Raw genomic sequence first — 13,802 nt, forward strand, 5'->3', positions numbered from 1 at the left:
CAGCCTCCCGAGTAGCTGGGACTACAGGTGCATGCCAACATACCCGGCTAATTTTTTTGTGTTTTTGGTAGAGATGGGTTTTGCCACCATTGCCCAAGCTGGTCTTGAACTCCTGGGCTCAAGCAATCCGCCCACCTCAGCCTCCCAAAGTGTTGGGATTACAGGCGTGAGCCACGGCGCCTGGCCTGGAAAGTCTTTCAAGGGTTCAGTTAAACATCTTCCAAATCAAACTCATCTGCAACTTGCAACTTGAAGTCCCCATGTGTGACTCTGATGGATGATAGCAAGTTAACCCAAGAGCTGGGATTCAGAGGTACTTTCTGCAGATTCCATCTCCATTTCACCAAGGTCTACAGGATGAATTTCTTGCAAATCACAACCTTCTTCAGCTGGATGATCCCCCGCATGCAGAACAACGTCCCAGAGTTTGATTTACTGGTCCCATGAGAGTTGACTATACTCCTTAAATGTGTCGGTGACCTTGTGATGAATGCTAGATTGCTGAAGCTGCCTTGGAACTTCTTTAATTTACGGATCTTTCCATAGGATGTGCTTTTTTGTCTTTGTATCAGGACACTTCAGTTCCTAATTGTTAGAATTGTGAGTGCAGACTCCTTTGAATCACGACTCGAGACGATTTTCTCTTTCTTCCAAAGTTTTCCTTTCATATCTTACGATACCATTTCATCTCCTTCGACTACATATCTACAGTCTGAATATCTAGAATGGGGTTTCAGGAGTGGTAAAACTCTCTCAGGTCTGTTGCCTGTATTCCTGTGCATATTTTCATTTGAATATACAGGTTTCATCTGGTTCTCAGTGGGTATGAAATTAGAAAATCATTTGCTTTTGTTTTGGATTTTGGTTTTTTGAGACAGGGTCTCATTCTGTTGGTCAAGCTGGAGTGCACTAGTGCCATCATGGCTCACTGCAACCTCAGCCTCCCAGCCTCAAGAAATCCTCCTGCCTCAGCCTCCCAAGTAGCTAGGGGTACAGGCGCATGCCACCCTGCCTGGCTCATTTTAAAATATTTTTGTAGAGGTGAGGTCTCCCTATGTTGCCCAGGCTGGACTCAAACTCCTGGCCTCAAGTGATCCTCCCACCTTGGCCACCCAAAGTGCTGGGTGACAGGCGTGAGCCACTGCGCCCAGGCCGATTGTCTGTTTTTCAACACTTCCCATCTGCTCTATGCTTTCTTCCAAGGGACCATCTTGCTAGAGAATGTGGGCTCTGGCACTGGGGCAGACAACAGGCCTCAGATGCTGACTTGCTCCTCAGATGCTAGATTGGCCTGTGTCTGATTTCTTTTTTTTTTTTTTTTTGGATTCACACTGTCTTATAAAAAACAGACCCTGGGGAAATGTTTGGGAAGAAAATGGATTGACTGGTTAGGGCTATTGGGTTCTACTTTATCAGAAAGGCTCTTATTTGAATGAATTATGACTTCAGGTAATTTAACAATTTTCCAGTAAGTCCCTTCTCTTGAAATATTTTCATTCTTCTGCTCCCGTTTTGGGTGGGGTAAGGGGTGCAGAAGGGTGCAATCTTTACCAGTATCAACGCTTAGATTTCTTCACAGTACAGAGGCAGTAAAGCACTGCAGGCAGCAGGTAACATGCACATAGGGGGCTAGGCTAGGTCAGGCCTTTGCTATCCATTTACACATATACACAGAAGGTCCTACTCTGTAGCGTGAACAAACTCCACATGGATTTGGTATAGGAGAAAATGTGTAAAGACAACAATATATTAGCAATACAACTAAATATCCTAGAGACGGCCACTTACATTCTGGGAGTAGAAAGAAACTTCAGAATTATTAGGACAAAGGGCCTTAATGAAAAGTCCAAAATATGAGATACTCAGGGGAGAAGGGGTAATGTAGTTTCATTACCTTTAAGCTTAAAATATATTCCAAACTAAGACACAAATACATAGTGGCCGGGCGCAGCGGCTCCTGACTGTAATCCCAGCACTTTGGGAGGCCGAGGTGGGCAGTTCACTTGAGGCCAGGGGTTTGAGACCAGCCTGGCCAACATGGCAAACCCAATCTCTACAAAAATACAAAAATTAGCCAAGCGTAGTGGCACGTGGCTGTAATCCCAGCTACTAGGGAGGCTGAGGCAGGAGAATCGCTTGAACCCAGGAGGTGGAGGTTGCAGTAAGCCGAGATTGCAGCACTGCACTCCAGCCTGGGCGACAGAGCAAGACTGTGTCTTTTTAAAAAAAGAGAGATAAATACACAGTAAAGCTAAGAAAAGATAGGTTAATGAAAAATGTATAATACACCAACCATACAGAAGATAAACTGGGCAATACTGCACAGGTATATGAAAACCTATGAATGACTGGATTCAGATGGATAGCATGATAAAAAAAAATTTTATATCTTAAATCCTTAAGTCCTCTTAGAAGAATTATAGACTTTGGATCAGATTTACTTTATTAATAAGATCCAAATATAAAGTTCTTTTTACTTATAATCATACACATTATATATAAATATATTCACCCCACACAAAGAAGCTATTTAGAAATTACTAGAAATAGAAAATTAATAAAGTTTTACATTAAAAGAAAGTCAGCCCAGAGGGTACATAAAGGAAAAGGACAACTGATATCAGAACAGCAGAACAAAGGGAGGGAACAGAAAATGTCACAAGCACCATTTATAAGGTTTCTGTCAATAAGAAAATGGTTAACACATTTTAGAAAGATTTCAAATCATCAGAAACAGTTAAAATAAAAACTGGTGCTTAAAAGTTTCAGTTACTTCATCACCTCATTCACTGACACTGCCAGGTAAATGAGGCATGACTATTACAATCCAACCACATAAAAATATTCCTAACAAAAAACTTCACACTAAAAAAATCCATATACAATATTTCTTTCAATGCAGCTTCTTGACGGTTTTATTCAGCCAGTAACCTTCATTATTCAATTAATACAAACCATATTTCATGCTGCTCCAGTTGGTGGCATCATTTTCAAATTTACTAAAAATTAACGGGAACATCCTACTGAAGAAACCCATCGGCCGGGCGCAGTGGCTCACGCCTTTAATCCCAGCACTCTGGGAGGCTGAGGTGGACAGATCACCTAAGGTTGGGAGTTCGAGACCAGCCTGACCAACATGAAGGAACCCCGTCTCTACTAAAAATACAAAATTAGCCGGGCGTGGTGGCGGGTGCCTGTAATCCCAGCTACTCAGGAGGCTGAGGCAGGAGCATCGCTTGAACCTGGGAGGCAGAGGTTGCGGTGAGCCGAGACTGAGCCATTGCACTCCAGCCTGGGCGACAGGAGCGAAACTCCGTCTCAACAAAAAAAAAAAAAAAAAAAAAGAAAGAAAAAAGAAACCCACCAACTGATGTTGGTTATTAAGGTAAAAAAGTTCAGGAAGAACTGTTTTTATAAAGTGAAGACTCATCTTCTTGCTCAGATCAGACAAATCCAAGGAGACGGCATCCCTGTGGCCAAACAGGTGCCCCCTGTGGACTCTCCCGGAGACACGGCCTGCCTGTTCCACTCTTTAGATAAAATGACTGCTATACTTGGTTATTAGGATGATCACTCACTATTTTGCTGACAGATTCTAATGTGTGCTCAGACTAAACCGAAATCTCATATATTAAAGACTTTCACTCTTAACAGTTAAAGTGAAAAAAACTCCTACAGGAACTGGACCTGGTTATGGCATTTCCATTGCAGGGGCAAGGGATGAACGGCAGGGTTGGCCCCGCCATTCCCCTGGTAATCACTGCTGCGTGTGCTACTCACATTGCCTCGTATTCTCTGAACAAACCAATAAAGCAAAAGTAATTCCACTTTATGGATGAGGAAGACGTAGAATGTGACTTGTCCAAGGCCACAGAGTAAACAGATGAGCTGAGATTCAAACCTTGGTAAACACGAGCTTCATAAAGCCAGTGCTCTGTCTACTGTAATATGCAACACTCTCTAAAGTTAGCAAAATCAAGTTTATTATACCCACACTGTAATCCACATACTTGCAAGCAATTAATAAACTCAGAGTGGAAGATTAAATCATCTGAAAATAAACATCAAAAATGTATCAGTAATTCTTGGCAATTCTTGTAGCTAAGCAATCACCAAAATATTTAATAACTCAAAGATGATTTATCATCAAACATAAGAATTAACTCCCTGGGAGGAAAGAAAGAAAATTCTCAGATTTTTTTTTTTTTTAGTAACAGGGTATCTGTTTCCAAAATAAACATCTCAGACATGAAACAGTGTGGGAAAGAATCATTCCCTATGTGGTGGAGATTTCCCCACTGAATCACACTCAGTGCTAAGCACCCGCTGGCTTTGCACAGCACATAACGGTGCTTGAGGAAGATGCATCTGCTCTTGACACTGATATACTCGAAGGATTTCCTACCCAGTGATGAGCAAAATTTTCCTCTCTACCAGCCAGCAAGCTCAGCACTCCAACACATGGCTTATAAGGATACTTGTATTAAAACCCTGGCCCAAAAAGGACAAAGCTGGCACAGGACCACATCTTGATGTAACTACATTCCACCAACTAGGAGCAATTTGTGAATGGCAAAAATGTAGCATAGACAATAATGGTATAACAATGCATCATCAAAAGGGGAAAATATAGATGATTAAGATGGAATGAAACGAGTAGATTCTCTCTTTGATGTCTACATGTAAATAAAAAAAAAAGTGGCCACGGCAGTGTACTTCAATCAAGTCAACCATCCCTCCACAAAACTAACGCTTTGACACTTTGGAAAGCTTTCATTTCTCACTGGAACTCTACCTCTGTACAGATTTCACTCTGTCTAAAATGACCATTGCAAAGCAAAATCTGCCAGGATCCATTTGGGACTCATGAATTAGTAAGACTATGGAAAAAAAAAACAAACAAAAACCTAGTATTTTTTTTCCTTTGACAAGTTAATTCATTAAGATTAAAATGTTTTGGCCGGGCGCGGTGGCTCACACCTCTAATCCCAGCACTTTGGGAGGCCAAGGCAGGCAGATCATAAGGTCAGGAGATCGAGACCATCCTGGCTAACACAGTGAAACCCCATCTCTAACAAAAATACAAAAAATTAGCTGGGCGTGGTGACGGGCGCCTGTAGTCCCAGCTACTGGGGAGGCTGAGGCAGGAGAATGGCATGAACCCAGGAGGCGGAGCTTGCAGTGAGCCGAGATCACGCCACTGCACTCCAGCCTGGGCGACACAGCAAGACTCTGTCTCAAAAAAAAAAAAAAAAGATTTAAATGTTTTGTTCTCAAGTCTATCATTTCTGTATTCTTCCAACTACTAACAATACATTCAAAATATAGCTACAATTTCAAATAACTCTGCTAGAACAAAATGAAACTCTATCAATTTATCATAATAGAGGCCTAGCCTGTTAAAGTGAAAACCCTGAAGCTAAGAACATGTTTCAACATTTATGGTTTTGCTACTATCCTTGTATCTGTGGTAGGATACAAAAGCAAAACCTTCCTAGCACAATTCCTGGAGAAAGCGATCCATTGAACAAGCAAATATATCAAGTGCTTACAAGTAAAAGGTAGTTCTTCACACAAGTACCATCTTTGTAGCCTTTCCTCCTGGGGCCCTGCTGGCACTGTGAATGGCCAAACTAACAAGGCATAGGCAACAGCTCTTGAGTGCTTCCTCTGACCCAAGGATCAAATTCTAAATCATGTAGCCTGTGAGTACAGACTAGAGAAGCCTTTGAAAATTTTGGGAACAAGGTCAGAAAGTCTTCAAAAATTATTTGGATAAAAATAAAATTGCCTGCAAGGAAAAATATACACTTCTTCCTACCTCTTTGGATTCCTTTGTGTAACAAGCTCCAGCCACTCTTGTCAACCATGTCCACGTCAGCTTTGTGACTAACCAGCGTGGTGGCAATACTCTCCAGTCGTCGTGAAAGGGCTAGATCTAATGCCAGATCTCCGTTATGATCCGCTTCATTCAGCTTCCCAGGGAGCTACACAAACAAGTTTGTAAATTAGCACCCAGTGAGTAGAGAATACGACCTATTTTAATTTCTCCCACCGTCACTGACCCTTAAATATCATCTCTTATACAAATGTCAAATTTAAGTGCTCCAACACTGCTTACTCCCCAAATTCAACTTTATTCACAAACTTCTATCAGGCTTCCTCAGGGTACATGTTTTCAGGGAGTACAGAATTAATGGGGATCACATAGCCAACATAAACAATGTGGGAGACGATGTAAGGGCCACCAGGAAAATGTGGACAGAGTGCTGTGGGGCACAAGTTAGTGCCAGGCAGAGGCTCAGAGAGTTTTACGGTGAACAGCTAATGTTTTCATGAAAGGCGGTGGCGTTCCTATCTCATTCTTCCCAGCAGTTTAATGTCTCCCCATACACTGGATACCCGGGACGAAACATACTTCGCTCCCATCTGTCAAGAGTCATCACATTTCTTTCACGGTCATATGGTGGGCAGAATTATGGCCTCCCAAAGATGCACATGTCCTAATCCCCAGAACCTGTAAAGATGCCACGTTACATGGCAAAAGGCACTTTGAGGATGTGATTAAGGACCTTGTGATAGGGACAGTATCCCAGATTATCCAAGAGGCCCGACCTATCTAAACACAGAGGGCCCAATCTATCTAACCACACAAGTCCCTCAAAGTGAAAAAGGGAACCAGAAGAGTAAGTCAGAGAGATGTGACATGAGAAGCACCTGACCCACCACTGCTGGCTTTTAAGACAAAAGCCGGGGGCTATGAGCTAAGGAATGTGTGGCAGGCTCTAGAAGTGGGAATGGCCCTCAGCTGACGGCCAGCAAGAAAATGGGGACCTCGATCCTGTAAGTGCAAGAATCTGAATTCTGCCAAAAACCCAAATAAGCGGGAAATGGATTCTCCTCTTGAGTCTCTGGAAAGAAGCACAGCCTGCTGACACCTTGATTTTGGGCCAGTGATTCCTGTCCTGGACTTCTAGCCTACAAAACTGTAAGGCAATACATTTGTGTTGTTTTAAGCCATTAAGTTTATGGTAATTTATTATAGCAGCAAAAGTAAACTAACACAGATTTTGGCCCCTAGAAGTTAAGAAGCGTTTTTTTAAAAACAAAAACAAAAACAAAACTACCTAAAAGCATATAAGAGGTTTTTAAATTGGGCAATGGGCTAAGGCTGAAAGAATTTTGAGAAACATGTTAGAAAAAAGCTCAGATTGCCTTGAACAAACTATTTAGTAGAAATCCATACGTTAAAGACTGTGCCAGTCATGGCTCGAAAGGAAGTGAGAAGTACCATGGAGAAAGACAAGTGCATTAGAGTTTTGGGAAATGAAGAATGGAAAAGGCAGCTACATTACCTGGGAATCCATTTCAATCAGATACAGGAAGACCACGTCTTCTCTCTCCACTTTAATGGCTTTATGTAACGGGTACTCCGTCTTGGATTTGATCATTTTGTATAACAACTGAGCGCTCATGCTGCTGAAATCCTCCTTCCTCAGGTCGTCCTAAGAATTCACAACACAGTAAAAAGCAGAACAGATACAAGGCAATGAACACAACCACCATTTAGCAAGCCCTTACAATGCGTCAGTCAGGCCCTTCTTTAAGGGCTTAACCTTTCCCAACTCATTTATTTCTCCCCAAAACCCAGTGAGGCAAGTACTTGAACATCCCCATTTTACAGAAGAAAAAATTACAGCATAAAGAGATTAGATAACTTGCTCAAGTTCAGACAGTCCTTAAATGGCTGGGGAACCAGAAGGCTGACGTTCGGAGCCTCACTCTCCTCCAGCACTACTGTGCCTCCCAGTGAGGTGGCAAAACACCAGCCCCGCATACCTCTAACAGGAATGCGCCCCGAGGGAGCCTCACATGAGAGCAGGGAGTCCTCCTCCCACCCGCCGAAAGATGGCAGTTACAAAATCAATTCCAGCTTCCACAAACAAGTCACTCCACTGAGTCGCAGCTGGTCCCTATTATTGCAGATCTCTATATTTCTACCTATTTTAAAAGAAAGGTTACCAATCCTGTTTCAATTCCTTAAAATCCAGTTCTTCTAGCCGCCTTTTCTGAAACTCTCAGGCTTTTCCCACAGTGTTGTTGAATACCAAACAATTCGCAGAAACTAATTTGCAAAAGGTAGCACCAGCCCTAATTTTCTAAAAGTGCAAACAACAACAACAAAATGTAAACACTGGCCGGGAGCAGTGGCTCACGCCTGTACTCCCAGCACTTTGGGAGGCCGAGGTGGGCGGATCGATCACCTGAGGTCGGGAGTTTGAGACCAGCCTGACTATGGAGAAACCCCCGTCTCTACTAAAAATACAAAATTAGCTGGGCGTGGTGCTGCATGCCTGTAATCCCAGCCACTCAGGAGGCCAAGGCAGGAGAATCGCTTGAACCTGGGAGGCAGAGGTTGCAGGGAGCTGAGACCGTGCCATTGCACTCCAGCCTGGGCAACAAGAGCAAAACTCAGTCTCAAAAAAAAAAATTGTAAACACTGTTCTTTATGATGAAACAACCTAAGAAAGGGAAATCCAAACTGAAAGATGCTCTCCGCCTGATTAGGAGAACAAGGGCAAGCTCTGAAACCGTGCTGCTGAAACTGCAGGGCCTGCTGGCCGTGGAGCCACATCCTATTCCTGCAGCTCAGCAGCAGCTTCCACAGATGGAGGGTGAAGGCAGGCGATGCTTCCAAGCCTGTTTCTGGACCTGAGCTATCTTTTTTGGGGGGGCGGGAGACGGAGTCTCACTCTGTCACCCAGGCTGGAGTGTAGTGGCCCGATCTCAGTTCACTGCAACCTCCGCCTCCCGGGTTTATGTGATTCTCCTGCCACAGTCTCCTGAGTAGCTGGGACTACAGGCAGGCACCACTGAGCCCAGCTAATTTTTGTATTTTTAGTAGAGATGGGGTTTCACCATGTTGGCCAGGATGGTCTCGAACTCCTGAACTCAAGTGGTCTGCCCACCTCGGCCTCCCAAAGTGCTGGAATTGCAGGCGTGAGCCACCACGCCCAGCCAGACCTGAGCTATCTTTTGTCCTTCAGCTCTGAAATCACAGAACTACCAGAATTTGAGTTGAAAAGAGTCTCATAGATCATCTAATCAAACTATTTATTCTTCCATTGTGTAACAAGAGAAAACTAGGTGCCAGAGAGGTCACTTTCCATGGAACTATGTTCCAAACGGCAGTCTCCTGACTGCCAGCTAGAGTGCTTTGTCGACACCCTCAACCTCACTCACCCAATGACTTGCAATAATTTCTGCACAGTAGTTCATCAGTGTGCTGGCATTCAGCTCCTCTGCCGTCTGGTAGAAGCGAATACAGTTCCTGACATTCACTAGAGACATAACACCCTTCTCACATCTGTAAGACAGTATTCATCATGAGCAGTATTACTGGACAAATACATTCACAAACGAACAAACCAAAGCGATCATCTTTGTACTGGCTGGCTATGTCCTATTAATAACACTATGGGGTAAGGTTATGCAAAGTGTTATGAATAAATTACAGTTGGTCTCCCATATTTAAAAAGTACTAGAATTTCATTATAATATTTCATTGCTTCGTTCTGGTCAGAATCAAAATAACATGCAAATAAACTGATTAAGCATAATACCCCACCTGTCTTAACAGTACACATATGACACCCACTGATCACACAGACAGGTAATTGTTGAATCAAGCACAAAATGGATCAACCTCTGTCCTTCAAAGAAAATTTAATTGTATGGAACACCACTTTAGTTCCCACTAGCACAAATGTATTATGCAAACAGTCTGTCTTAGAAATAGTTTCAAATACGAGGCTCTATGCTCAATAATTAACACCTCTAAAAGCTCTCCCGGCCAGGTGCAGTGGCTCACGCCTGTAATCCCAGCGCTTTGGGAGGCCGAGGTGGGTGGATCACCTGAGGTCGGGAGTTCGAGACCAGCCTGACCAACATGGAGGAACCTTGTGTCTACTAAAAATACAAAATTAGCCAGGTGTGGTGGCGCATGCCTGTAATCCAAGCTACTCAGGAGGCTGAGGCAGGAGAATCTCTTGAACCCGGGAGGCGGAGGTTGTGGTGAACTGAGATCATGCCATTGCACTCCAGCCTGGGCAACAAAAGCAAAACTCCGTCTCAAAAAAAAAAAAAAAGCTCTCCAATAAGATGAATGTGTATGGTATGTGAATTATAACTCAATAAAGCTGTATTTTAAAAGCCCCACCTAGGATCAACTGAGGTCAGGAGCTCGAGACCAGCCTTACCAACAAGGCGAAACCATGTCTCTACTAAAAATACAAAAATTAGCCGGGCATGGTGGCAGGCGCCTGTAGTCCCAGCTACTCGGGAGGTTGAGACAGGAGAATTGCTCGAACCCAGGAGGCGGAGATTGCAGTGAGCCGAGATTGCGCCACTGCACTCCAGCCTGGTTGGCAGAGTGAGACTCCATCAACAACAACTAAAAAAAAAAAAAAAAGAAAAAGAAAAAAGAAAAAACCCACCTAAAACATCTATAATGTTTAGAAAAAAACAGCCAAATCGGCCAGGCGTGGTGGCTCACACCTAAAATCCTAGCACTTTGAGAGGCCGAGGCGGGCAGATTGCCTGAGCTCAGGAGTTCCAGACCAGCCTGGGCAACATGGCGAAACCCCGTCTCTACTAAAAATACAAAAACAAATTAGCTGGGCGTGCCTGTCGTCCCAGATATTCGGGAAGCTGAGGCACAAGAATCACTTGAACCCGGGAGACAGAGGTTGCAGTGAGCTGAGACGGTGCCACTGCACTCCAGCCTGGGTGACAGAGCAAGACTCGCCTCAAAAAAAAAAAAAAAAAAATTAGAAAAAATAGCCAAATCATAGTACACCCCCGACACCAAAAAAATCAGATTTCTACTATAACAACAAAACCACAGTACACCAAAATAGAGAAAAACTGGCTACAATGGATGTCCTCATTAAGCCACGTAATAACAAAAACAAGACTCTTTCAGAATCATTAATAAGGAAATACGGCCAGGTGCAGAGGCTCACATCTGTAATCCCAGCACTCTGGGAGGCCAAGGCAGGAGGAGTATTTGTGGCCACGAGTTCAAGACCAGCCTGGGCAACACAGCAAGACCCTGTCTCTACCAAAACAATTCAGAAATTAGGCGGGCATGGTAGCGTGTGCCTGTAGTCCCAGCTACTCAGGAGGCTGAAGTGAGAGCCCAGGAGTTCAAGGCTGCAGTGAGCCGTGATCACACCACTGTACACCTGCCTAGATGACAGACAAGAGACCCTGTCTCAAAAAAAAAAAAAAAAAAAAAAGAACATCAACTACATCAGAGAAGAGAGAGCTGAAGGCAGGCAAATAGGTCTCTGGTAGCAAAAGCAGGACCACATCGTAGTCTGGAAGATACGGCACTGGAAAGACACACTTCCTCTATGCCAGAATTCCTGGAAGCCTTAGGGAGTCTCCCATGAGACCAGGCCCATGGGGAAAAGTGGCCAGGGCACAGCCCTTCACCTCCCTCGCCTCCACAACTCCCTCCAAATCAGGTTCACCTCCAAGGGCAGTCACAGACGACTAGTATGGTTTCACGAGATTTCCTGACATCCACCACTGTTTTCCCTGCCAGCAGCCTCCACCAAAACTCTTTTCTAACCACAAAGGCAGGATGTGGTGGACAGAGCAAAATAAACAACGAGGTAAAAAAGACCTGAGTGGAGACCCATTAAATTTTAGGGGCGAAATTACTTGAGCTCTCTGTGCCTCTGTCTCCTCCTCTGTAAAATAAAGATGTTACTCTACTTCAGATATTTGAGGAACACTTGTGTGTTTGTCAAGATGGAGAAGAACTAGTTACACTCAGCACAGCTTGAGGTATGTAGTAAATATGCTTGGAAGTTTGAGGTCCCTCTCCTAGCTCCTCTCGTCTCTAAAACCTGAAATTCCTTTACTAAGGAAAAAGCACAAAAGGAAATGACATAATGTTAATAACCCACATTAGTGGATTTCAGTACTGTTGACCATAACTAGCTAGCAGATAACTCCCAATCTTGACGGACGGGCTTTAGTAACAGACGCAGAAAAAGACCATGGGAATGGGTGATGGCAGAAGAAAGGAACATCATGAGAAAGACCTGGGAAGAATGCAGAACACACTTTTTCTTTCTTTTTTTTTGAGACGGAGTCTAGCTTCGTCGCCAGGCTGGAGTGCAGTGACATGATCTTGGCTCACTGCAACCTCCGCCTTCCAGGTTCAAGCGATTCTCCTGCCTCAGCCCCCGAGTAGCTGGGATTACAGGCACGTGCCACCACACCCAGCTAATTTTTCTATTTCTTTTTTAATAGAGACGGGGTTTCCCCATGTTAGCCAGGATGGTCTCGATCTCCTGACCTCATTATCTTCCCACCTCCGCCTCCCAAAGTGCTGGGATTACAGGCATGAGCCACCGCGCCCCACCTCACAACACACTTTCAAAACCTCATGAAGGAGAGGCTAGGAGCAAGAATACAATCTTGGAGTCATTTCTCTATTTAGCAGTAAATGCAGGCACCTGCTTTACACTAAGACCTGTCAAAGCTTTGGGGTTTTTTTGTTGTTGTTGCTGGTTTTTTTTTGAGACAGAGTCTTGCTCTGTCGCCCAGGCTGGAGTGCAGTGGCATGATCTCGGCTCACTGCAACCTCCACCTCCCAGGTTCAAGCGATTCTCCTGCCTCAGACTCCAGAGTAGCTGGGATTACAGGCGCCCGCCACCACGCCTGGCTAATTTTTATTTTTGTATTATTAGTAGGGACGGGGTTTCACCATGGCCAGGCTGGGTGCTTTGTTTTTAATTAACATTACTGACTTGGTGTAAGGAAGCATCTCTCCCAGGGCACTTTAAAAATCATGTTGTTACAATATCTAAGTAAGTTACATTAATAAGTTAAGTTACAATAATAAACAAGAATGTAAGTTACATACAACAGCATTATATTTCCTTTTTTTTTTTTGAGACGAAGTCTTACTCTGTCACCCAGGCTGGAATGCAATGGCACAATCTCGGCTCACTGCAACCTCCACCTCCCAGGTTCATGCGATTCTCCTGTCTCCTGCCTCTGCCTCCCGTGTAGCTGGGACTAAAGGTGTCCGCCACCACGCCCAGCTAATTTTTTGTATTTTTAGTAGAGATGAGGTTTCACCATGTTAGCCAGGATGGTCTCGATCTCCTGACTTCGGGATCCGCCCACCTCGGCCTCCCAAAGTGCTGGGATTGCAGGTGTGAGCCACCACACCCAGTCAACAGCATTATATTTCTAAGCCTCAGTTTTCTGTACCATTGGTTTCTCCAAACCTGTAGCACATCACAGCAATGTCTGACAAAGTCACTCTAACCTCAGCTATGAAATCAGAGCATTCCAGGAGGAAAAAAACCTCTTTTCAGATAGCTTTCAGAAGCTTTTACCATTTTTACAACTAATATTCAATCTGCCTTCCTAACATCCTAACACCAGGCAGCCTAATACACAGTGTGACCTTAGGAAGTAATAACTCAAATTTGTAGAGCACTTTACAAAGCACTTTTACAGACAAATGCTGAGAACCTGAAAATTCCATTCCCCTCCTTTTCACTGTCAAATGCCATTGCACCAAGGGACTCAAATATGTTTCATGAAGGCAGATCTTTTATCAAAGCTGGCAGACATTTCACTGTCACCAATTCTAGGATCTCCAGAGTGCCATTTGCCATTTGGATAGATTATAAATAGTAACTGACATGATTTACGCAACCAAGGAACATGTAATCTTATTTAGAAATTAAGATTCTCAGTTCCTATATTCT

The 13,802-nt window shown here is 43.9% G+C and overlaps 1 protein-coding gene across 5 annotated transcripts in view; it reads right to left on the bottom strand.

Annotated features, from left to right (window-relative positions):
- ANKFY1 (ankyrin repeat and FYVE domain containing 1) overlaps positions 1-13,802 on the bottom strand; it is a 99,573-nt gene that overhangs the window by 36,065 nt on the left and 49,706 nt on the right. For all 5 annotated transcript variants that reach the window (XM_063717958.1, XM_009251146.4, XM_002826859.5 and 2 more), the window contains 3 exons: positions 9,244-9,367; positions 7,356-7,505; positions 5,822-5,987 (listed from right to left, as the gene is read on the bottom strand). In XM_063717958.1, coding sequence (XP_063574028.1) covers positions 5,822-5,987; positions 7,356-7,505; positions 9,244-9,367 — 440 coding nt within the window. The remainder of the gene's footprint in view (positions 1-5,821; positions 5,988-7,355; positions 7,506-9,243; positions 9,368-13,802) is intronic.

The sequence above is a fragment of the Pongo abelii genome, chromosome 19 (genome assembly GCF_028885655.2).
Source record: "Pongo abelii isolate AG06213 chromosome 19, NHGRI_mPonAbe1-v2.0_pri, whole genome shotgun sequence".
In the NCBI taxonomy this organism is placed as follows: Eukaryota; Metazoa; Chordata; class Mammalia; order Primates; family Hominidae; genus Pongo; species Pongo abelii.